This window comes from Sesamum indicum, linkage group LG9, assembly GCF_026168435.1.
Source record: "Sesamum indicum cultivar Baizhima isolate 11 linkage group LG9, ASM2616843v1, whole genome shotgun sequence".
In the NCBI taxonomy this organism is placed as follows: Eukaryota; Viridiplantae; Streptophyta; class Magnoliopsida; order Lamiales; family Pedaliaceae; genus Sesamum; species Sesamum indicum.
Window position 1 is genome coordinate 4,578,961 of NC_142665.1, and position 24,443 is coordinate 4,603,403.

The 24,443-nt window shown below is 37.2% G+C and overlaps 5 protein-coding genes across 6 annotated transcripts; 3 read left to right on the forward strand and 2 right to left on the reverse strand.

Annotated features, from left to right (window-relative positions):
* Positions 1-493: 493 nt before the first annotated feature.
* LOC105170613 (uncharacterized protein At5g19025) lies at positions 494-1,567 on the forward strand. The gene has a single exon (XM_088884368.1). The coding sequence runs from the start codon at positions 705-707 to the stop codon at positions 1,389-1,391; it is 687 nt and encodes a 228-aa protein (XP_088740494.1). The 5' UTR covers positions 494-704; the 3' UTR covers positions 1,392-1,567.
* A 3,606-nt stretch (positions 1,568-5,173) lies between these two features.
* Positions 5,174-12,072, forward strand: PSL4 (calmodulin-binding protein). 2 transcript variants are annotated; one of them, XM_011091447.3, is made up of 16 exons: positions 5,174-5,409; positions 5,516-5,644; positions 5,872-5,967; positions 7,442-7,681; positions 8,390-8,562; positions 9,249-9,362; positions 9,454-9,519; positions 9,726-10,050; positions 10,133-10,237; positions 10,319-10,420; positions 10,532-10,589; positions 10,709-10,777; positions 10,899-10,986; positions 11,314-11,375; positions 11,534-11,585; positions 11,700-12,072. In XM_011091447.3, exons 1-16 carry the CDS (start codon positions 5,286-5,288, stop codon positions 11,760-11,762), a joined length of 1,866 nt encoding a protein of 621 aa, XP_011089749.1. In that variant the 5' UTR covers positions 5,174-5,285; the 3' UTR covers positions 11,763-12,072. The 2 variants fall into 2 exon arrangements, with proteins under 2 accessions (XP_011089749.1, XP_020552461.1); XM_020696802.2 differs by having other exon boundaries at positions 5,189-5,409; positions 7,438-7,681.
* A 1,530-nt stretch (positions 12,073-13,602) lies between these two features.
* On the forward strand, positions 13,603-17,264 carry LOC105170611 (Pyruvate kinase family protein). The gene is made up of 3 exons (XM_011091445.3): positions 13,603-13,945; positions 14,653-15,114; positions 16,149-17,264. The coding sequence occupies exons 1-3, from the start codon at positions 13,700-13,702 to the stop codon at positions 16,959-16,961; spliced, it is 1,521 nt and encodes a 506-aa protein (XP_011089747.2). The 5' UTR covers positions 13,603-13,699; the 3' UTR covers positions 16,962-17,264.
* A 665-nt stretch (positions 17,265-17,929) lies between these two features.
* On the reverse strand, positions 17,930-20,342 carry LOC105170616 (E3 ubiquitin-protein ligase SIRP1). Its single transcript, XM_011091454.3, has 2 exons — positions 20,055-20,342; positions 17,930-19,391 (listed from the first exon to the last, which is right to left on the reverse strand). Exon 2 carries the CDS (start codon positions 19,361-19,363, stop codon positions 18,224-18,226), a length of 1,140 nt encoding a protein of 379 aa, XP_011089756.1. The 5' UTR covers positions 19,364-19,391; positions 20,055-20,342; the 3' UTR covers positions 17,930-18,223.
* Positions 20,343-21,023: 681 nt separating this feature from the next.
* On the reverse strand, positions 21,024-24,215 carry LOC105170617 (uncharacterized). The gene is made up of 4 exons (XM_011091455.3): positions 23,688-24,215; positions 22,840-23,158; positions 21,798-21,896; positions 21,024-21,297 (listed from the first exon to the last, which is right to left on the reverse strand). Exons 1-4 carry the CDS (start codon positions 23,984-23,986, stop codon positions 21,262-21,264), a joined length of 753 nt encoding a protein of 250 aa, XP_011089757.1. The 5' UTR covers positions 23,987-24,215; the 3' UTR covers positions 21,024-21,261.
* Positions 24,216-24,443: the final 228 nt, after the last annotated feature.

Sequence of the window (24,443 nt, forward strand, 5' to 3'; positions counted from 1 at the left end):
TTCACAAGGAAAAAATGGCATAGTTGTTACTAACAAAAATGTAGGGGGGTTAAATGCGAGGGACCACTTTTATTCATATTGATACGTAAAAGGTTGAGATAAACATGTTACATGACCTCTTGTGTTAATTAATATTTTTATAGGGAGTAAAATGCAATTAATCCTAATTACAGTATGATTTATATTTGTCAATTGAAGACGTGTTTCCTTTTATTCACTAGACTAGTAATTTTTCCACGTCCCATGGCAAAAAGTAAAAGTGCTTTCATTTATCATATTTTCTTGATTTTTACTACCAATCTCCTATTGTCTAGAAAAAAGAAAAACAGTAACAAGGATAATAGTGGAAAATTTCAGTTTGCCCCTGCAACTGTTAAAATATACACTTTGGTCCCTCGAGTTCAAATATAATTGGCGGGCGTAAAGTATATACTTTCATATGTTTAGGGGGCAAAGTGTTGTACTGATAAGTTAAGGGGGGCAAAGTGAAAATCATGCTAATTGGTAAATTCATTCTACCATCATCACCACCTCAACAAGTCAATCAGTCGACTTACTTCTTCTACTGGTAATCTTTGAATTTATCTCCCAAATCTGATTGCAGTGATCAAAATCTTGTGCTTTTTCCTCCACAATCGAATTCTTCCTTTTCATTATATAACAACGATTTTACCCAGAGAGGAGAACGACAGGGATCTCCGAGGATGACGCTCGCCATGGTTGATTGCCGGAGTTTGATCCAGTTTTGCAGGGCTTTTCATCCTCACATGAACAACAAGAATTTCATGAATCCCAATTCATCCACCTCGTTTCGGTCCAGAACTCGCCGGCTAACCACTGATTCTCTGAACCCTTTTTCTCGTCAATTCTGCCATCGCTCTCCCATGGCTGCCATCGATCTCATCATACTCCTATTGGTTCTGGCCTCCGTGGCCTTTTTGATCCTTCCCTACTTGAAATTCTTCTTCTGTCAACTTTTGCCCGTTATTCATGGTTTCGTTCTTGACCTCATCCTCGATGAGCCGCTGCCGTATGTCATCGGTTTCGTTCTCGCGCTGGTTGGACTTATTCTCGCCGTGCTTATCGATATCAGGCTCAGGAAATGCGGGAATCCTCATTGCAAAGGCTTGAGAAGGGCCGTTGAGTACGATATTCAGTTGGAAACCGAGAAATGTGTCAAGTACTCCGCGCCACCTCCGGATGCTTATGGAGACAATAATGGGTTGACGCCGCTGGAATTGGGGCAGGATCGAGAAGAATTGGAGGCCGAATTGAAGAAAATGGCGCCTCCAAATGGGAGGACTGTTCTTATATTCCGAGCTCCATGCGGATGTCCTGCTGGTAGATTGGAGGTTTGGGGACCTAAGAAAATTCGTAGGATCAAGAAATAAATGAGCTTTTCCATACATACATGCTTGTTTTAGAGCAATATACCTGTCATGTTCAGACAATTTTTCTTGACTTTATAAAATAAGTGATGTTCTACTGGGGATTATGTAATAAAACACATTCATGTTCTTTGTTACAGGAAATTAACCAAAAGGGATAGAATACTTTATTTTCTAGCTGTTCATGAATTATTACACAACAATGAGATTCAGTTCTGATGTTTATAGCCTGAAGCAAAGCTTTATATATTTCAGATTACTGAATGCAGTTGTCTGTATGGTGCAATGATATGTCACTTCTGTTACCTTAATTGGAACTCTTCATGAGGTTGTTCTGAAATCTAGATGTCCTGAAGCAGTGGCAACTTTATATTGAAATCTGTTTGGTTGTTTTTGTGAGGCGAAAGTATTACCTATTAGACTAACAATTTCATTGCTTAATAATCAAATTTTATTTGCATTAATAATGCATTATTTCACTTTGAAATGATGCACTGGAGATTGGCAATATTAGGAGCCAATGGACTGGTGCTTTAGAAGAAGGCAAATAGAAGAAAACTCAAATATACTTGAAATCTTATCCCCTTTGGAGCGTTCCCTGTTTTGCAATGATGTTTGCCTTATGCTTCCAATAGTTTATTTGCTTGATTGAAGAAAACCTAGAGGTGAACAAATACACTTAAAGTTTTGGAGCATGGGTAGAAACCCTTCGCATATCTATCATCTGATGATTGAACCACTAATATAGAATACGATATCTTTGCTTTCCTTTTGTCTTTTGGCCTATGAATTAATCATATGATGTAAAATCTTGAGAAAGTAACCTGTGAACATGAAAGAAAAAAGTACCCTGTTAATATATCTGTGTCTTCAGAAAGATGGTGAAGCCTCCACCTGTTAGCAAAGCAACTACTGATATAGCACAAGCTAGGAGGTGGTTTCTGGTGGAATGTGTTGTATCCATGTGTCCGGTTTGGACCTCCTCGGAAGTGAGGAGTGCATTCTGGTAAGTTTGGAGATGATGTTATTAAAGTGATTATTGTAATACATCTTACTTGAAAAGTATGTAACATCTTGTGTTCTGTATGTTTGGTTGGTGTGAATGCCATGCATTTCATTGTGTTCTTAGCTAATCATTGGCAGCCAAAACATCCAAATCTAACTTTTTATCCATTAAAGCTACATTGCTTGTTCAGAGGTCTGATCTTCATATTCTCATGTCTAATTCGTGAATTTCAACATATTTGGTAAACTTTCTGCCTGCTTTTGAGCTGCAAATGCTCTGATATTATACATCCTGTTGGGTTCTTCTCTGCCATCCAGTTCATCCTTAAAAAGCTGCTGGTGCTGATGGCTCTTCCTCATGGATTTCCGATTCTTGGAGTGAAATCTTGCTGTAATTTATGTTTCTGTCTTACCCGTCTCTCCCTGTTGTTCTTGAAGGATGAGTCTGGAGGATATGCATGGGTTCAATGGGTTCTGTCCCATTTAATGGTGCATTTGTAGGACAACCAGAGTTTATGCCAACCTTATGGTTGGTCTTCTTATTGTCATGAGATTCTTTGCTGAGCCATGAACCTATCTGAAGAGGATGGAAGAAACTGATAGAAAGGTTTGTCCCCGCACCGTCTGAAATGGACTCAGACCTTTAAATATAAATAACTGACCTGTTCTGGTAGCTGATATTTGGTGTTTTTGCAATTTCATATTTCATTGCTCTGGCAACCATGAACTCTGTTGCTCTGATACCATATAAAGTTCCTTCTGAAATGGGAAACGTGGCCAGTGGAAAAATTTAAGGAGTTGAAAAGAGAGGGAGGAAAGAAGAATGTGATTGTGGGCTGAGAGCATGTATCAAATGACGTCGTAGCAATGGAGTCCCGAATATCCTCGTCTCCCGGAGCTAACATTTCGATGTTACAGTTTAGAACATATTCAGGATCTAAGATCAATGTAAGTACAAACAGTATTATCAGTTGACTCCCCCCCCATGATTTAACATCCTAAAAATTTAGAATAGAAGTGAAGAAACAGGTCCAATACATTATTGTTTTCAGATACTTTGCAGATATTGTAAAAAATTTTCAGATAAAGTACCCTGCATAATTTATTTGGTCTACTTTGCAGTTGTTGAATCCCTGGGATCTGATTGCAAATATACCTACTATGGGTTTGGATCATGTAAACACTTTTGTCTTCTAATGATTGTTGGTAACTATTGCAAAAGTTCTATTGACCAGACCCGAGCACAATTTTTGAGTATCTTATGCACTGTATAGTATTTCCTGGGATTTCACTTGTTCTAACTCATACTGAGGTTGTTCTTTATGCTGACGAGTCCCTTATTCCTATGCTTGTCATGTACGCTTATAACTTGTACCAAAATTATTCTATCAAAACCTGCCAAATCAAGTGTGCTTTTGTTTTTCTGTTTCCTGTGACCTTCAATTGTGTCAAATTACAGAGCTCGAGATCATTATATACAAGTGATGATATGGCCTCACTATTAAACTGGTTATGCACTGTAAGATCTGTGTGTATCTCTGCTGCACTAACCTGTGTGTTTCTGTTATTTTAACAAATACTTCAGTCCGTAAACTGTTAGTTATGCATACCGGTCAATGCCCTTACTAATTCGGCTGAACCAGAAACCTAACTCCGTTCTTTGTTGATTTTCTGCAGTTGGCATGTGGCTGGTTAGTGTCAACCTCCCAAGAAAGTGGTAGATTTTACATCTTCATAATCTTTGTAAAAAGATAAAGAACCCTATTGGGTTCTACCTATGTATAATTGTGAGTTCTGTGATGTTGTTTGGTTCGCAGAAATTTGTATTCAGATCAAGTACTTGTGCAAGAAGAAGTGATCAGTTTCCTACCCCGGAAAGAACGTTCAATGACCTAAAGGAATGTGTTTAGTGTCATAACTCTAAAGCGCAGTCGCAGAAATTTGTATTCAGATCAATTTTAAATAAACTTAGATGATGTTTGGTCCCTTAATATTATTAGATCTCTGACACTTTTTAGTAAAATAATTTATGAACTCTAAAAATATTATATCGTAATGCTAGCTTAAAATGATTAAATACGCCCATATAAAAAATAAATTAGCAATTTACCCTCCTCACGTGAGTGGTGTAACACACATGCTATTATTATTTTTAAATTTTTTTTATTTGTATCATTATTATCAACTTTTGGATTTTATGTTTATAGATAAACGATTCATTTTATATAATTCTTTTTATTAATATTGTATGTATCTATTATATATATTTGTATGTGTATGTTTAATATAATATATTTATTATAAAAAATTATTCTATTGTTATAAATTTATTTTTTATATAATGAATAAATTTGAATCGTTGATTTAATTAAAATAAATTTGAGTCATGATTTACATATTGATATATATTGTTGATCTAAATCAGGAAAATGTAGATAGTTTATTTGATGATCAAATCTCAATTGCTGATATATATATATATAACAAGATCTAATAATTCACATTTAAGGCATAAAAAGACATTTTATAAAAAAAAGTTAAAAAAAATCACAGATGCGGCCATGTTGACCACCCCATGATTTAAAGGGGTATTTTACTCTTTTTTTTTTTTAAATAAAAGAGGATAAATTAATAATTTATTTTTTACATGGAGTATTTTGTCATTTTTAGCTAACTCATGAGGGTAAATTGCAATTTGCCCTCCTTATTTTCACAAATTAAGGGTTCATCTCCAGACCAACACGGTGTCGTTCTCATTATCCGCGATTTTCACTGCAGCCCGAACTCCCCCCCCCCCCCCTCCTCTGCAGTTGCAATTTCATTCCCATTCTCTTGGATTGCTCATAAGTTCTGATCGAATTGGAAATCCGTATTTCATATTTTTCGTGGAAGATGAACAATATCAGGCTGCTCACGGTACTACTGTTTGGCTGCATTATTGTATTGATAGATGGCATCAACAGATCGGCGGCATCTCCTTTCATCAAAGACTCATTCCTCGGAATTTCCCCTGAAGGTGGGTTGCTTTTTTGTTATCTTTCAGTGTGTGTGTGTGTGGTAATTTACATAAAATGTTACATTTTGGAAAAAAAGAAAAAGGAGAAAAAGTGGATTTTGTGCAGATGAGGATTATTACAAGGGATTGCTGTCGTCATCGAGTGCGGTTAAGTGCAAAGATGGAACGAAGAAATTCAACAAGTCCCAGCTCAATGACGACTTCTGTGACTGCCCTGATGGCTCTGATGAGCCTGGTACTCTTTTACTCACTGCTCTTTCGAATTTGCAACAGTTTCCATTTTTCATCGCTTTATATGTGCTTTTATGGATGAACAATAAAATTAAATTTGTGCTCTTAACTGGATAAAAGGCACAGAATGTTTAGTTTCATTGATTGCCTTGTTAGGAAATCGAGTTATATGCTATTATAATTTGATTACTGATGTGTTTGGTGAATTGGGTATTTGGCTGGGTTTTGCAGGAACATCAGCTTGCCCCAACGGGAAATTCTACTGCAAGAATGCTGGACATATGCCAGTCCTGTTATATTCTTCTAGGGTCAATGATGGAATCTGCGGTAATTATGTTGTTCTTTCGCACACTTCTGTGTGCAATGATGAGAGTAACAGTGCTATTCCTAGCGTTGATCTATAACAAAAGATTGGTAGTTTCTAGACTTTGTCCAACTTGATGGAAATCCATACCACTGTTAGTAAATGAGATATTGCTCCTTTTTTGTTTTTTTCCTAGTTAATAGTCATTTGCAGCTTCATCTCTTTGTTCATTGTTTGGCATGCACAAAGGCTACATGCTTATTCTGATTTATATTCCTAAATTTATGATAGTCCAGTATGTGAAGGTTTACGTTGCCAGCTGAATCTTTAACTTTAAGGGGGATAATTTGTGCTTCTACTTTTCTGTGGCAAGTGCCAACTACTAATTGTCAGGGATGATTAAGAAGTGAAAAAAGTATTTTATGGGCAAAGTGGCATTTAACGTTTTATTCTTGGATAAAAGGATCCTTGATTGAGCTTATCAAACTTGCATGATTCATTCTTCATTTTTTATTTATTTGAGTTATTGATGGTTAAGTTGTAACTTTTTGAGATAAATATTGTAGAGACTAGCAACCTATTTCATTTGGCTGGAGATTGGAGTGTAATTCTGTCTTCCTTTTCTCTTTTATTGCAAGTAGACATTGTTTTCTAGTCAATTAAATGCACAGAAATTCCGAATATTACCACCTAAAATGTGAATTAATTGGTAAGTTGGAATAGATTTTCACCCACTATTTTAATCAATTTATAACAGAAAAATTCAAGTTTATGTTTAGAATGTGGGAGTAAGTGTTCTTGTTTGGAACAAGTGCCTATGGTCTTGTTCCTATTTATTTTATATCTTCAACAACAAGCTTTTTAATAGGCAAGGTGGCTTCATATTGCAGTTATATGGACTCACCATAAATGATGTAGTATGGTGCTGTCCCAGTCAATGTTTGTTTGGTGCTTTCACCAGTCAATTTGACTACTTTTTCAGATGCAATAGTCAATTATTGATTTAATTTCCTATTTCGATTATATTGTGTAACATAAAAATGACTACCATACAGAATCTTTTTACAATATCAAAACTGGTACAAATGAATATCGTTAGTTAATCAAAAGAATGAATAGTTTGACTTTGTTCTATAGCAAAATTGACATCCAAATGTGGACGAAGGGCATATTGTCTGTCCTTGGATATCCACCTTATCAGACAATATCTTTGATTATAGCATGTGCTTAAATTGAATTTGCTAGCCAGTTCTTGTTAAAGTTTACTTGATCTTTTTGTTGAATGGTTTACTTTTGAGGGATCAATACTTGTTCATGTTTGCACAGTTGCACTTATGTTTTCCATGCCACTTGATGTGTGGAATTGTCCTGTATAATAACGAATAGCAGAAAACTTGACACCGTTCCCTCTATATTTTCATTCTACTGTTATTTCATTTTCTTTATGAATCTCGTCACCTCTCAAACCTAAAGTGTGAACTTGCACAACCAAGGCAGATTGCTGCGATGGGAGTGATGAGTATGATGGTAAAACTAAGTGCCCAAATACATGCTGGGAGGCTGGAAAAGCAGCCAGAGACAAATTGAGAAAAAAGATTGCCACGTATCAGGAGGGTGTCATTATACGCAGGCAGGAAATCGAGCGAGCAAAATTGGCCATAGTCAAGGAGGAAGGAGAATTATCAAAGCTAAAAGATGAAGAGAAAATACTCAAGGGGTTGGTTGAAAAGCTCAAAGGTATATTTCTCTTGTCTTTGAATGCAAATATCGATGCTATGAAACAATGGTATCTTCCTCTGGCCCCCCAACCCAACCAAAAAAAAAAGAGGAGAACACCTGGCTCAGGGCCTCCAACATAGATTATTCATGATCACTTGATCACAAAAGTTGAGATCATTAAGAATGAAATAGAAATACATGAGATCACCTTGATGTTGCGTATGGACGCAAATAATCAAGCCCAACTTTTTGAAAGGTGTTATTTATGCTTGTTGGAATCAGTGTGCTCATTTTCATGTCATTTTTCATGTATATTTCTCTGAGAACTCTTCATAGGGATGTCATAGTACTGTTTTGCTCTGCCAATGTGTTCATGTATTTTGCTAATTTAACAGTTGTATGCAGAGCAATAAAACAATATTGAAATTACTTAACAGCTGGGTGTAGCTAGCGTGCAAGAGAATTCAAGTTTGACCTTCTAAGAATGGCAATGAGGAGACACCATGGTCGAACATGCTAAATTCTCGAAAATTGTAGTCCTCTTACTGATGTTGTATTATTCTTCTAGTACAAGTTTGATACCCTTGTTGAAGCCCAAGCATCAAACTTCTTATCCTCTATAGTGATGGATGTATTTGCATGGACTTATTGCAATGTTCTCAGAGAGATATGCCACAAGCAACTTATCAAATTTTGACTGCTTTTTCTACTTTGTTTTCCTTAAAGAGCGCAAGGAACAGATAGAAAAAGCTGAGGAAAAAGAACGCCAGCAAAAAGAAAAAGAAGAAAAGGAAAGAAGAGAAGCTGAAGAGGCTGAAAAGGAGAAGGAAACCAAATCTGATGATATTGAACCTATGAAGGATGATATCCATATTGGACCAGTAGATGAACCTCCCCAGGTTTTGCTAATTTAGCTTGCTTTTTCTCATTTCCTGGTGCTAAGTTGAGCTTGCCATTGAAATTTGAAGACTTAATTTATGCACACGTTGTGGTTAGATAAATTATCAGTACAATATTTGATTAGTACTGTCAAATCCCTAAAAGTTTTATGTTCATTGCTTTTCAGAGAACCCAATCGAATTTGGCATCATGATTCCAACCCTTCCAAATAAGATTTAGTTAACATGTTTTTGTGTGCTTCCCCATATTAGTTTTACCTAATCGTTACCTATGAAAGTTGAATGTAAGATTGAAGATGGGTATGTCCAGACAAAAATATCAACTCGTATCAGATTGTTTTTTGCAGAACTACATCCACGATCTTTCAGTTGAAATGAATCAACATGATACTGAGGCAAACCCTTGTAAAATACAGTTTTACTGAGGAAAACTAGTCACTATGTTTATGTATTGGCAAAGGCTGTCTATGATATTGATCTCCCTTGTTCAGTGAATTATTTTTCTGACTGGGATTAGGTAATATGGAATAATTCTGCTCCTAGGAACAACTTGAAGTATTTAGACCTTTGTTCTATTTGTTCAAGCATAATGGACGTCTCATTTGAAACCGCTGAATGATGATTTCATTATTTTCTTGCATCTATCTGTTGCTTGATTTCTGAATTATTCCTATGACATTTAATAGGACCCCGTAGAACATCATGAAAAATCTATCAATGAACCTGAGCTTAGGGATCATTCTGTCGAGGACAGACTTTCAGACAAAGGAGTAGAAGGAGTTAACGAGGACCCTCTTCAGGTTCAGTCTTCTTCTATTACAGAATACACTGCATAGAGCACAAGGAACTTTTTTGAAGCCTTGATTCATAATGTGCTTCTGTCTTGTGTAGAATGCTGAACAGCTAGGGGAAGCCTCCCCTGTTGATGCCAAGGCTGGCGTTGATAATGGAGATCAGGTATATCTTTGGTGAATGCTTTTTGTATGATGATTCATTATGTTTTCTTTCCCCCTGCCCTTAATAAGTAGCTAATCCCTGGTTCTTAATCTAATTTCATTCCTTTTCTAAATACTGATTCTCAATTCAGACATGACATCCCAGTTACTTGTAATCCTTATACAACTTGTTGCTAATCAGAAGTTTAACTCTGTGTTTATTTACAGGTTGAAAATAAAGCTGAAGATACTGAGTCATTATCAAGGGAAGAGTTGGGCCGACTAGTGGCTTCCCGGTGGACAGGGGAAAAGACTGAGCAACCCAAGGAGGACATTGATGCCTCTCCAAGTAAGGATCACACAAATCCTGGTGAGACACCAGATGGGACCAATTATGAGGATGATAATGGCTATGACACGGAGGATGACGAACACGCATATGATGATGATGTTGACGACAGCGAAAGCAAGGTCGATGATTTTGGAGGGGAGGATCATTATGATTCAAGTTCTTCAATAAAACCTGAATCGGATGATGAGTCAGACTTGTTAGGTATACTAGGTCTCTGTTGAAATTCCTTTTTACAGCGACATCATGCTTAGAAATGTTAGTGTAATTGATCCAAATTGGACAGACATGACGGGCACAAGTAGCTCCTCCTGGCTGAAGAAGATACAGAAAACAGTAAAGAGCATCTTTGAGGCTGTCAATTTATTCCAGACACCTGTGAATATATCTGGTACTAGGGAATTTTTATTATTTTTGGCATTAGTAGACATAATTCCGGAGATAATCATCAGTTTTGGGTTTCACCTTGCAGATGCAGCACACGTGCGAAAAGAATATGATGAATCCAGTGCCAAGTTATCCAAAATGCAGTCAAGGATATCAAAACTGACGAAGAAGCTAAAACAAGATTTTGGTATATCATAAGACATGGACAAGCATTAAACCTTATTTATGTTATAGTATTTCTGTCTATTTTCGGATTTTAATTTTTGTAGGTTTTAATGTCTCCACATTTATAATGCAGGACCAGAGAAAGAATTCTATTCATTCTATGGTCAATGTTTTGAGAGCAAGGAGAATAAGTTGGGAATTCTTAGTTTCTTATTCTTCATCAATCATTACCTTTTTTTGAGTCATCACATTTTACTTAATAAAAATGTTTGTAATTTGTCTTATTCGGGGATTGCAATTACTGCTTCAGGTATGTTTACAAAGTCTGCCCTTTTGAAAAAGCTACCCAAGAGGAGGGTTACAGTACAACTCGTTTGGGGTACGCAATTACATGACTAGAGAACTTCATCCTCGCAACGATTACAGCATGCTAGTTCGTTTCTGTTTGCATTTATAATTTGTTTCGATTAGTCATCTCTAACTGTTAATCAATCACATAGGAGCTGGGAGAAATTTGAGGACTCGTACAGAACCATGCAGTTTCTAAATGGAGACAAGTGCTGGAATGGCCCGGACAGGAGCCTAAAGGTACATCGTATATCTTATTAATGTATGATTGATATCTTCCGACATTTTCTTTTCCTTTCCTCTAATGTCATTATTAATATACCACTGGCTTTTATTTGCCTGCATTTTTGTATGGCCAACTTGCAAACAAACATTTTATTGGATCCAACATGTGCTTGACTAGTTCTTCCCCAAAATCAACTTGTTTGTCTCTGCAATTGATACTTGATTTGTTTAAAGTGGGATAAACACCATTATAAGTGTGCATCTCCTCGCTCAAACTTTATTATATGATATTTCTGGGCTTCTTATCTTTTTTTCTTGGGATATATTGGTTTAACTGTACAGGTGAAGTTAAGGTGCGGTTTGAAAAATGAAATTACGGATGTTGACGAGCCAAGCCGTTGCGAGTAAGAATCTCACTCTGTAATTGTGTGTGTGTGTGTGTGTGTATCTGCATATCATTCCTGTGGCTTGCTTATGCGACTTAAAACTATTCTTTTTTTTTTTCCTGCTTTATTCTGTATGAGATCCTTAACTGGCATCTAACTCAGATTCATATTTTCAGATATGTGGCATTGTTATCCACCCCTGCTCTATGCCTTGACAGTAAACTTAAGGTTTGCTTTCCAAGCCAATGCCTGTTTTTCCCTTCAATCAGTAGTAAGTACTATACTAATCCCGTGCAGCAGCCATCTTCTAACCATCCCTTGTTATTCTATGAAATCTGATAGGAACTTCAAGACAAATTGGATGCACTGAACAAGGAACAACCACGGGGACACGACGAGCTATGAGCAATCTTGGTAGGCCTAACTGGGAGGACCGAGCTTCCCTACTAAACTTGATTATCCGTTCTCCTTTTACGAATGTAGTTTATTCTATATCGACAAAGTTGGAGACACTTGAGTAGCTCTGAAATAGTGATCGAGGAAAGAGTAGAAGAAGCTAAACATAGAGGGCCTTGCTTTTATATGTTTGGTTCAGTGAAACGTTGTCATTGAATTTTGAGGCTTTTTATTTCCTTCTTTAAAAGAGAGGAAGAAGAAAGAGGGGAGCGGCCAATACGTTGGAATTAAATAGTTAAAATATGGTGTTTGTTGGTTATGTTGTGTTGCAGAGTTGAATGTTGTTAGTTTCCTTTGAAAAAAATAAATTTGTTTGGGGGTTTTGAATAGATAGAAGGTGAAAGTGGAAGGTAACGGTGATTTTGAATGGGTTATGAAAGTGGAAAGTTTATGAGGAGGGAGTTTGTGGTATCCAATGGGTGAAATAGGCATAATCATGAGCATGTGGGTTTGACTGCACTATTCCTGAGAAGAAGAGTGATGAGTTTGTGAGGGTGCGCACCTAGTTTTGGTTTGAAGAATAAGTTCCCCCTCACAAATTACAAGTTTGATTGAATTAACATGACCCTCCATTATTGCATTTTACCTATTCTCAAAACAAAGACATAGATGAGATTGTGAATCACATTACTATGGATTCTGGCTTTTATTATTATTATAATAAAGTATAGAAAATTGTTTGAGATTGCGCCTCTTGTTTTCTGACTAGTCTGCTTTTCAAACTTCAAACCTCAACCCTTTTCCTTTCGCTTTCTTGGACTAATAATAATTGTTGTAATTGTAATTGTAACTGGAATTGGAATATACAAAATAAAAAGTGTATTACAGCAGGCACACCCACATACCTCTCAAAAGTAGTGCCACAAAACTGCAATTACTATTTCATTTAATACAAAAAGGTCCGAATTCCATTCTACACATAGCCACACTTTTTGCTGCCTCATCTTCTCCCTTTTCCTGTTTTTGCCATTTACACCTCTTTTTAATATCTAAACTTATATTTTTCCTTATAAAATTTTACTTACACCTCCTCCAAAAAAATTTCATTTACAACTAATCTTACGTCAATGACATAATTTTTTTTATTTTGCCTCTCTTTTACTATTCTCATATATATTTTTGTATTTATAAGAAGATAAATATAATATATATAAAGAGTGATGCTAACATGAATACAAAATTATTATATTAGAATATTAAATGTGGAGTTGAATTAAAAATTTATGCAATTTTTGCTTGATTCAAATCATAACGAGAAAGAATTAGGTACAAATGGTGAATTTTTTAAGTGGATACAAAATAATTTTATATTTTAAAAAAGGTCAGATACCTTATTATTATTATTCAAACATCACTTTCATACTATCTATTTCTTTTCTAAAAATACAAATTATTTCTAATAATTACAAGAATATGATATGATATTCTTGGCAACTGATAATAATAATTAATCGAAAATGCTCTAATTCAAGTTATTTATATATTTTAGAAGAAATAAAAGTCCCTTATTAAAGTTTTTATATATTTTATTTAATTAATTTATGATTCTTATTATTAGTGGACTCTTGTTTTGATAATATAAATTACAAAATAGTGCGAGACTGACTCACTCAGTGAAAGGCTCTGATCTGATCTGTTGCTTACACCCAAATCTGAACCCTACATTCCTACCAAACAACTACTAAATTATTTAACAAATTGCAAAGAGGTCCCTCACCCCACATCTCTCTATATTTATGCTTTTGACCCACACTTTCCACTCTAATAAATAAATAAATAAATAAATATTAGTCCCCCCTCTCCCCTCAACTGCTACTTGTTTTCTTTCCCTATCATTCACATTCACATTCACACACAAATATTCATTCTGCTCTCTGACCGAATCGATGGAGAAGGAGATGAACGCCAACAACAACAACAACGTTAAGCGTCCCAAGACCAAGATCGTCTGCACCCTTGGCCCCGCATCTCGCTCTGTTCCCATGGTGGAGAAGCTCCTTCGCGCCGGCATGAACGTTGCCAGATTCAACTTCTCACACGGATCCCACGAGTACCACCAGGAAACCCTCGATAATCTCCGCAAGGCCATGGAGAGCACCGGCATCCTCTGTGCCGTCATGCTCGACACCAAGGTTACTCTCTTTCTCTCTCTCTTCCCTTTTTTTCTCCTATTTCCTCTTTCTTTTCTTTGTCGGTTGTTCGATTCCTTTCATTTATCTGCTCTGCCTCTTTACTCCTCGTCTTATGATTTTCCTGTCTTCTCCTTGTGGTCTGCTTCACTGATCCACTGATTTCCCACTATAATTTCATCGTTTTCCCTCTATTTCAAACATTCAGGAATCTCATGGATTTAAGTGAATATTGGGTTAATTGTGAATTTTCGTGGCCTTCTCATATCCAAAAATATGAATTTAAAAACTCTCTTTTATATATATATATATATACATACATACATATGAGCGGTTCTTTTACCTTTGTTGTGTTTTGAATTGGCAGAATCTGAGCTGAGGATTTTCAACTTGTAACAACAAATCCATTAAGTTTGTTTGCGTAATTCCGTTTTACCTTTCATTTCAAATCCTTGAGATCCTATTTTAAGCTGCTCCTTCGAGGTGGATTTGAAATCCACCTAACTTCTTCGAGTCCAAAAGCAGCCTTTCTGCAAAACGTATTGTTCTAATTGGATTTGATATTAATTCCCCATTAATAACTTCACATGATTCGTTTCCTCCATACCTCCACGTGTCCTACCTGTTATTTGAGATGTGAGCAGTGTTCTTTATTGTTAATATCTAAAAGTTGTTCTGTGAACATGACTGAGCGTTTTATTGATGAACAGGGTCCCGAAATTCGAACTGGGTTCTTGAAAGATGGAAAGCCTGTCCAATTGAGACAGGGCCAGGAGATCACGATATCCACTGACTACACCATCAAGGGTGATGAGAAAATGATCTGCATGAGCTACAAAAAGCTGGCTGAGGACGTAAAGCCTGGAAGTGTAATACTCTGTGCTGATGGTACTATTACCTTCACTGTTTTGTCTTGCGACCAAAAACAAGGATTGGTACAATGCCGCTGTGAGAACACTGCAGTTCTTGGCGAGAGAAAGAATGTCAATCTTCCTGGGGTTATTGTCGACCTCCCAACTTTGACAGACAAAGATAAAGAAGATATCTTAAAGTGGGGGGTTCCTAATAAAATTGACATGATTGCTCTTTCTTTTGTTCGTAAAGGTTCGGACTTGATTGAGGTTCGCAAGTTGCTGGGTGAACATGCAAAAAGCATTCTTCTAATGTCTAAGGTCAGTTACTATTTTCTTTACCTGGGAACTTGAGTTTATCCTATCAAAACCTAAGACTAGTGTTGACCTATGGGTTTTTTAGGCTTGTTAGATTGCAGAGATATGTGTATTTGAATTATCAGCGATAGGTACCAGTTGAAGACTCAAATTGAATCAAGGTTTACATAATTTGTTGAGAATTTCTTTCAGGGTTCAGAATTGACGGTATACCGTATATTAATTATTGAAAGTAATACTTCAATGGGAAACTTGAAAACTTCTGGAGCTGATATATCTCCTGCTTGGTTGCTGGTTTCCAATTGATCTTCCATATGTTTGTGAAATACATTGTTTGTGGTCTTCCTTTAGAGTTGGATGAAAAGTGGATGTATAAGAAAGTGGGATTGAATAAGATGTATAAGAAACAATTTCATGCTTGGTTAGGGAAGTAAAATTGGATATATACGAAACTCCTCCTAAAACCGGATTTTCTTTCTGTCAAAACTTGGATTGAAAAGTGGAAGTATAAGCTAAAGGGAGAAAAAAGTAATCATTTTTTTCATTTATTATATTAGTATAGACATAATTTATTTATTAAAAAAGACTCCTTTTATTTGAGATATTGTCATCAAACACATATTTCATTCTTGTTCTTGTTTGATGTGTATTTCATAAGTTTTCTTTAATATCTTAAAATTATTTTAGGATTAACTTCTTTATTGTTTAGTACAAAATGAAAAGAAAATGGTGAAGTGGTAATTACAAATTTTAATCTTTTTTGTTCCCGATTTATTGTTTCCATACTAGACTAGTTTAAGTATTTTATTTCCCTTTCGATCATACTAATGTTTAAAGGAAAAGTAATATTCTTTCCCTCCCCCTCTCACTTCCCTTTCCTCTTATGGAGTCAAACAAAGCCATAGTCTTTAGGATTAGGTTTTGGATAATTATTGAAGCAAAATCATGAATTTATTTTGATGTACTTTTTGGCCTCACCTGCTGCTGGGCATTGAATTATGTATCTTCTGATCCTTATATTTGGCCTTCTCAATTAGGTTGAAAATCAAGAAGGGGTGGCAAATTTTGATGACATTCTCGCCAACTCAGATGCCTTTATGGTGGCACGTGGTGATTTGGGTATGGAAATTCCAATTGAGAAGATATTCTTAGCTCAGAAGGTGATGGTGTACAAGTGTAATATCCAAGGGAAACCTGTGGTCACTGCAACACAGATGTTGGAATCAATGATCAAGTCCCCGAGGCCAACTCGAGCAGAAGCCACCGATGTTGCAAATGCTGTTCTTGATGGAACTGACTGTGTAATGCTCAGTGGTGAAACAGCTGCAGGAGCTTATCCGGAACTTGCAGTTCGTACCATGGCCAAGATATGTATGGAAGCTGAAAGCACAATTGATTATGGTGATGTTTTTAAACGGATAATGGCAAATGCACCAGTCCCCATGAGCCCATTGGAAAGCTTGGCGTCTTCTGCTGTTCGAACAGCTAACTCAGCTAAAGCGTCTCTCATTTTGGTTCTAACCAGAGGAGGAAGTACTGCAAAGCTGGTGGCTAAATACAGGCCAGGAATGCCAATACTGTCCGCTGTGGTTCCAGAAATCAAGTCTGATTCATTTGATTGGTCATGCAGTGACGAGTCTCCAGCAAGGCACAGTCTTATTTTTCGGGGATTGGTTCCCATTCTATGTGCAGGATCTGCAAGGGCTTCTCATGAGGAGTCTACAGAGGAAGCCTTGGAATTTGCTCTTCAGCATGCTAAAACTAAAGGACTCTGCAAGGTAGGAGATGCCGTTGTGGCCCTTCACCGAATTGGAACTGCATCCATCATCAAGATTGTGACAGTGAAGTGATGTGATTACACATGGTGGCTTGGTTTGCGTTTTGGGAAAAGTAGCGATCGATAAATGAAGAAGGATGCTTATCTGATGCTTGCTTATAATTTTTGCCCTGTGGAGGTTGAACATCATAAGATTTCTAATGCTGCTTTACGGTTTTGTGCGTCGGACCTTTTGTGTTGCCCACCATAATTATCAGGCCTTTTAAGCTGGACCCTTTCACATAATTTTCTATGTGATCAGAATATTCTATTGCAATATCTATCTATTCAGCAGAACCTGTTTGCCCTTGAAATAAATTTTTGTTTCTCGACACCACCTTAATCTTCGCTGGCAATTATGCGGTGCTGTGTGTGTGTAGTTTTATATTACAATTAGGGAGATGTCACCTATTATCATGGTGTATTAAAAATGTTCAACCTGTTTATTATCCATCTACTGCATTCAGAATCCATTGTCATATTCTCTGATCTAGCTCTTAGGCTGCTTTAGGATCCATCAAAACTCTCATGTTTGGACAGGGGTGGTTCTCAAGCACATACCATTTTAATAACTTGTCCGAAATCTCAAGCATTCATGTAGTAAGGGTAATCAAGAACAGGAACAACACGCAACCAAGTTCACAAATCAAGATTCCAATGGCTAGTTAGCTCTTTTGAATCATCGGGCGCCGGTAAATGTTGAAATATTTTGGTTTGAACCAGTCTTGACAGATGAAATTGGGTGTGAATGCGATGCTGAAGGCATATAGAGGACCTATATTACAGCTTCAATGCCAAGAATAGAATCAAGTCTTTTCCTCAGTCGTTCAGAGGCCAAGCACAAGCAGGAATAAAGAATGCACATGGTGGATCATGAAGAATACTTGTTCAAAATGAGAATAGAACCCTCTACAATATTCTTGTGACTTCAGTAAAGTCAGATCTCAAACATGCACAGAAGTCCATTTAGGGGGCTGAAATTTTGATGGATGAGACAAAAAAGAAGACCAAAGTAGACCAAGCTCAATATATCTAGAGAAATGTTAAAAAAGGAATTACACTTCAAAACATCTCAAACATGTTTTGGAATGAAGGATAGTTTTCTATACATGGAAAAAAAACATCTCAAGCATCTCAGTAACAAGGTAAAACACAAATAGACACATCAATACAGAATTTGGTTCCCTAAGATTACATTTTTGTAGGAAGCATAGTATTATATACAAAAGGCAAACTAAAGAGCATTTATGCTAAGTAAAGCACGATAAATGGATACCAGAATTCACACTTGCAAACTCAGTTCTCATCCTCACGTGAAGTACTCGGGGGTGCATTTGCTGATGACCCTGATATAGATGTTGTGGATGAATTTCCACGACTAGCTCGGGAAGGGGAGGATGAAAACAAACTGCTGAAAGGCCATGGAAGGGACACCGAAAACTGTCTCCCATTTTCGTTTCTGTCATCCCCACCATTACCAGCATTGTTGTTATCAATACTAATTTCTTGACTGCTGTTAGTATTATTGTTTCTTGTCCCCTCTGCATCGAGCTTCAACTCATCACAAGGTATCTGATACCTGCATATGGGACAAGAGCTATGAAGTTCTAGCCATGGCAAAATGCATGAGCTGTGGAACTTATGTTTACAAGGCATCTCCTTGACTTCAGTGCCAATTTCACAGTCATCCAAACAAACCGAACATTGCAGTGTCTCCTCAACTTTCACAGTGGGTAATGCCTCGACTGCCTCTTTCTGGGCTGGTGGTGTTCCATACCTGTTTGGATCATTCTCCGACAAATGCTGCAGCAACAAGTCTAAACCAGGACCAATGAAATAATCACCTAGTGAGCCAATTGGAGCACGGTTTTGGGAATCACTAGTGGGATCATAGGAACCCTGAACAATGATTGTCTGATTAAAGGGATTAATCAAAATCACACGCTCCCTGTCCCTATCATTATCTCTATCCCTGATCCGTTGATCAGTCTCCGAGTTTGCTGACTCTGATAGTATTCCAGCTCGGATGCCCTGGAGGAGCTGGAGAATTGTAGCTGAGCTCCTCCTCCTCCTCCTCATTATTGACTCCAGCTCACGGTCAAGCTCCGTCTCCCCATCAAGGTGGCGGTGATTGTTCTCATTGTCATCCTCGTTCTCTTCCTCCTCAAACTCCATGCGCCTAATCCGCCGGCGACGGCGCGGGTTTCCCATCATACCTAGCAAGATTGGGGCCCACAGGGAGAGGGCACGATCAGAATCAGAACCTCCAAGTTCAAATCCAAGAGAGCTATCGTTTCCTGGAGTGGCTGCAGATGCCATTTCTTCCACGAAGCCACTTTGGCATATGGGGCATTTTATTGTATCGATCTCGATAATTGGATTCACCGTCTGCGAACACATATGACACCAATACCGTGATGCGTCTCCTTCTTCCATTGTTATAGCCAAGTTTGGCTTTTTTCCCCTGTTCACAACAAACATCATTCCAATGTTAAAAATAAAGCATTCAAGAAAGAGTCCAACTTTGTCAACGACCGAATCAAATCAAACTCCTCCCAAAAAATCTCTAGCTCCACAGTATCTTAACAAATGCAGCCTAAATCTTCGTGAGCAAATAACAGAAATTCTTATTCTTGAGCCCATCAACAAAATATCTCAGCAAAAGAATCCAGAAAAAGGGATAGGATCAAGTTGGCGGATCAAGACTCAATCTTCAAGTCAACAAGGAGAATCACAGATAAGTTTTCTCCCTTTGATCCATATAAAGAAAAACAAAACATACCCTTTGTGAAACTGAAGAAAAGGATTCATTCTGCAGAGCAAACTTAAAAAATTGGCAGATCCAAACAGAACAATGGGTTGTGGATCGTCAAGAATGATAATTTTTGTGGTTTGAACATAAGACTTAAAAAAAAAAAGGTTGATGAGAGGGGATATAGAAACTCAAAATCAGGTGGGCTGTGGCTTAAGAATGTACACAACTAGAAAATTTGCATTGAAACAGAAGGATTCTCCAAGAATCTGCTCATTTTTTTCTTACCATCCAACATAAAGAATCAATATCATCATCATCATCATATAAATTTTAAATCAAGGAGGAAAATCCAAAAGAGTAACCATAATTTACCAGGGGAAGAAAAAGAATCTGCTTCTTGTTGATGCTCTTGTTCTTGTTGTTGCTCTTATATTCTCAGCTTCTAAAGAGGAGCTGAATTCTGGGGAGTTTTTTGATATTTGATATTTGATATTTGAAGTTTGAATTTTGAATTTGATTCTCCAACTATGTATATCTGTGCGTATTCTTAGTGGGATCTTTGAGTAGTACTATTTATTTACCAAGGGAAATGAAGGGGCCATCTCCTTCAACACCATTTGTTTTTTGTGTATGTCAGTCAATCCGCTTATTACAGAATTATTAATTATGAGAAAACACCATTGACAATAATAGTAAATAATTAAAAGTGAAAAAGGGGGTTTATTTATGTAGATGAGAAAATGGGTTGTAATTATTATATAACCATAATAATAGTAAAGAAAGGATGGATGAGGAAGCAAGCAAGTTGTGTTGTGTGCATTTCTTGTGACAAGAAATGTAAAGGAAAGTCCAAAAGGACGACACAACCAAGAAAGATACACCCCTAAAACCGCGTATTCCTCCTGTTTATGTTTCTATACAATTATTTTAATTTTTGTCATATTAATTACAAAAGAACTTTATTAATAACTAAGAAAATAATTATTCCCTAATCATGTGTGGAAACGGGTCCTTTGATTGGGGGAGCGAATGCCATTGCTCTCTTATCATATCAGAGATTCAGAATGGGTGGCTGTGATTCTCTTATTTATTTTGATCAATTCAAATTTCTTTAGGGAGACTTGAATTGTCTCAAAACCAATATAAGGAGGAAGGTGGCCGACTCTATATATGGTTCAGTAGTTCAAACCGTGGACCACCTTCAGTTTGGATGAGTTTTTGTTGTCGACCCCATATGTATTCTGCAGATGAAATGAAAAACATCCTGTGCTTGCTTAAGCAATATGTATAAAGATCTGAGAGCTTGAGAAATCAGGTACCATCCAAGCGATTGCGGTCCTATATCAGAATTCTGCCTTGCTATTGCTTCAAAACCTTTTGACATTATCACAGTCTTTACACCAAAAAGAGAAACAACGAGACCTTTGGATTGCCTCTCCACATTTTAGCTGCAAAAAGAATGCAAGTACCTGTACAAATTCTTGCTACCTATAACAGTCATGTCTAATTGAGTACAAAAATAATCCTCCAAAGAAATGTATGGGGAGTGGACGCCACATCAAGAAATCAATCATCCAGTTCAGACAATCTGGAGCTTTCTTACAGCATTCTCGTCCTGGAATATTAATCAGCGGGCTAGATGAGTAAAAATGTCGATCATATATGATCAATGCTATGAAACAAACTCTTGCAAAAACAAACATGCTGTAAGAATCTGAAACAAACTAAAACTCATCTGCCTGAAATAGTATGATAGAGGCTCAACAAAAAGAACTTCAGATTGCACCAACGAAAGACCAGGTCATAAAGTCCAAGACTAGTTTGAAGCAATTTCTGAGGCATCCATATCTATAACCAAATGTCTTCATATCCAACGAATGGGTTTCATTACAATATTCTGTCTAATGAAGTATCTTTACTTCAGGATAAGTATAAATATCGCGCTCTTTTGCCTCTTTCCCCTTGCAGAATGTGATCATTTAGTTCGTTTTATGTTTAGTGTCCATCGAAGAATTTCAAAATGGGGTTTCACTTCAAATTACTAGCAAAAGAATGGTTGACACTGTCTGTATATCACTATGTTAAGAAGCTTACTGGATAAAGCTGAAAACTTACATCTTTAACATGGAAAGATCTGTGCATGGATGGATCCAACTGAGAAGTTTCAGCAGCAGAGGGAGAACCTGATCGAGAAATATCATGACTTCTACTATCCTGCCACCAGATAGTAGGCCACCATAAGATTCATCTCCAGTTAAACTATAGAAAATATGATTGATTTCAGCATAAAAGCAGGGGAAAAGTGGGTATGACGAAGCAAGTTGTCAGGGAGCAAAGAAGATACAAACTTCTATAGCAGACAGAAAGGCTTCTAGAAATTGCTGTCTATGAGAAGCTTGATTAAGGAGTCTATCGGAATATATATAGTGATAAGCACACATGAATAGGATGAATAAGTACAAGCACGTCCGTACTAGGGTGCATTCTCATCCATTTTAAAAACAGTAGATGCCTAAGTCTATTCATGGCTCCTAAATTATCTGGTAGCTGTCATGGGGTCTTCAATGTGCCATCCAACTAGTTGAGAACAGAGGTACCATTTACCCATTGATTTCATCAAAAGTCCAATTTGAACATTATCGAATTTGATTTGTAAGTTGGAACAAATGGCATTTATGAGTCAATTGAGCCACATCCATCGAAGGAAAGTTGAGTGTAAATTGTTAAGGTAGTATGGTATTGTTCTACAGACACCATTAGATGCATAGTTAAGAAAAAACTTTCAATGATCATAAACATAGCTGACTCCAGAGTAAATGCTTAGTTATCTTATTGCTGACGGTGGTGCAAGTTAGGTATTGGCAACTCAACATCAGGAGTACATCCTGTGTCTTCCAATGCCACCAAATACTGCTCTCCACATCTCTCCCCGTCCTTTTCCTCTCAACAGTCTCACCACTCAAATGTTTACACGGAAACCTCTTCCAATACCATCCATCCTAGTCCTACGCCTCATGCCCCCCTAATGCCAACTCTCATTTTACTACATGAATATGGTACACGTAAAAATTATTTGGACTGTCGCAGCAACAGCGGCTTGTGTGTTCATGGAGAGAGTATAAGTTTGTAAATGGTTAAGAAAGTGGCAGGAGCATACCACAGAATGATAAGTGTCGTCCTTGCCGTCTTCAAACAGAGATGAATAATATGCAGGATCATATATTGCGCCTCCAACAACATCATCACAATCAGAGCTGCGTCGAACTATAGGAGTGGCAGGATTGAGAAAACTATTTCTCAAATCACCATCTGTATCTCTAGCACCTGAGTTATCTACAGTAGAAACACCCAGTCTGTACATCTGTATCCATAATAATGACGACGACAACCTCACAGAAAATCCAACAATCTGCATGGCAAGGGTCAGGTTCACCAAAATGCTTAAAAAGGTTCCGTGAAACTCAGGTGGAGTACGCCTGCAGCCACAGATGGAGATTTGTTACAGTTAAAATAAAAGTACAGGTTCGAAGGGCTAACTATCCTCTAATGCGAAAGGGAAGCATCTCCCAAATTCATACACAACACACCAAAAACTAAAATAATAAGTATAAAAGAATCACCATATGTTTACCATCAACAATATTCAAACCAACAGCTGAGATCTGCAAATTCAATAATAAGTCACACAGGACAGCAGGAAGGTTTGACGCTCAGACGGGAATAAAAATTGTGAACACATATGATAATAATTTGGAAACCAAAAGTTTTAATCCAACCAAAGAGTAGCAAACTTGCATAATTCAGTTATCAGGTGTCACCAACGGCTCAGAACATATCACGGATTTCTATTGCGATCGGCGAATGAATTCTACGCTAAATGGATCAAACAATGCCGATTCAAAACATTACCAAAATAGTTTTGACAGTGAACCTGGATAGTGTGGAAGAAATGTGTGATTAAGAGAGAGTTTTATGCAGGAAAAAAATAGAGAGTAAAAAAGGTACCAGATATCATGGGAGAAAAGCAAAAACCAGGAGAGGTCGAGGAAAACGGAGCAGAATAGGAGGAAGGCGTAAGTCCTGGCGAGGCTCTGACTGCTGCTCTCAATGGCGACGAGCGCGAACAAGGAAATCCCTAAATCAACGAGCAGGACACCATTGTAGAGCGGGGCGAGGGATCCAATCAATGCGCAGGCAATCTGAGCGTAGATCAGCTTGACAGCGAGCCACTGGAGGTTATCGTAGTCCCGAATCCAGGCCTCTATCACTGTCCGCGTCAATCCACATCCACCACAACGCATCATATGCAAAAATTCAGCAGTTTATCTGCAAAATCTTAGAGTTGGAGTGTAGAGTGTGGAGTGGAAATTGGGTGTACATCCAAAAGCATGCTTTGCAGGCACAGGGCCTCTACGAGTACAAGGAGGATGAAATTGAAAAGTGAAAGAGAGAGGGGATGAGAGCAGGGCGGCCCACTTACATATATTGGGTGCTCAGCTACCAACACTCTCTTTGCTTCATTTCCTCCCACAACCTTCCTTTTTTTTGTTTTTTCTTCTAAGCTCTGTTTGGATGAATGCATTTTAACATACAAATTCCAATTTCATCAAAATATTTCTTCTAATTCAAAACTCTATCAGGTTGTGTGTATTTGGATTTAATTATTTAATATATTTCATTTTAAACCACTTTATATTATAATAATTTAATGACTTAGTATAAGAATAATTTTTTTTCAATCAAAATGTTTATTGTTGATCA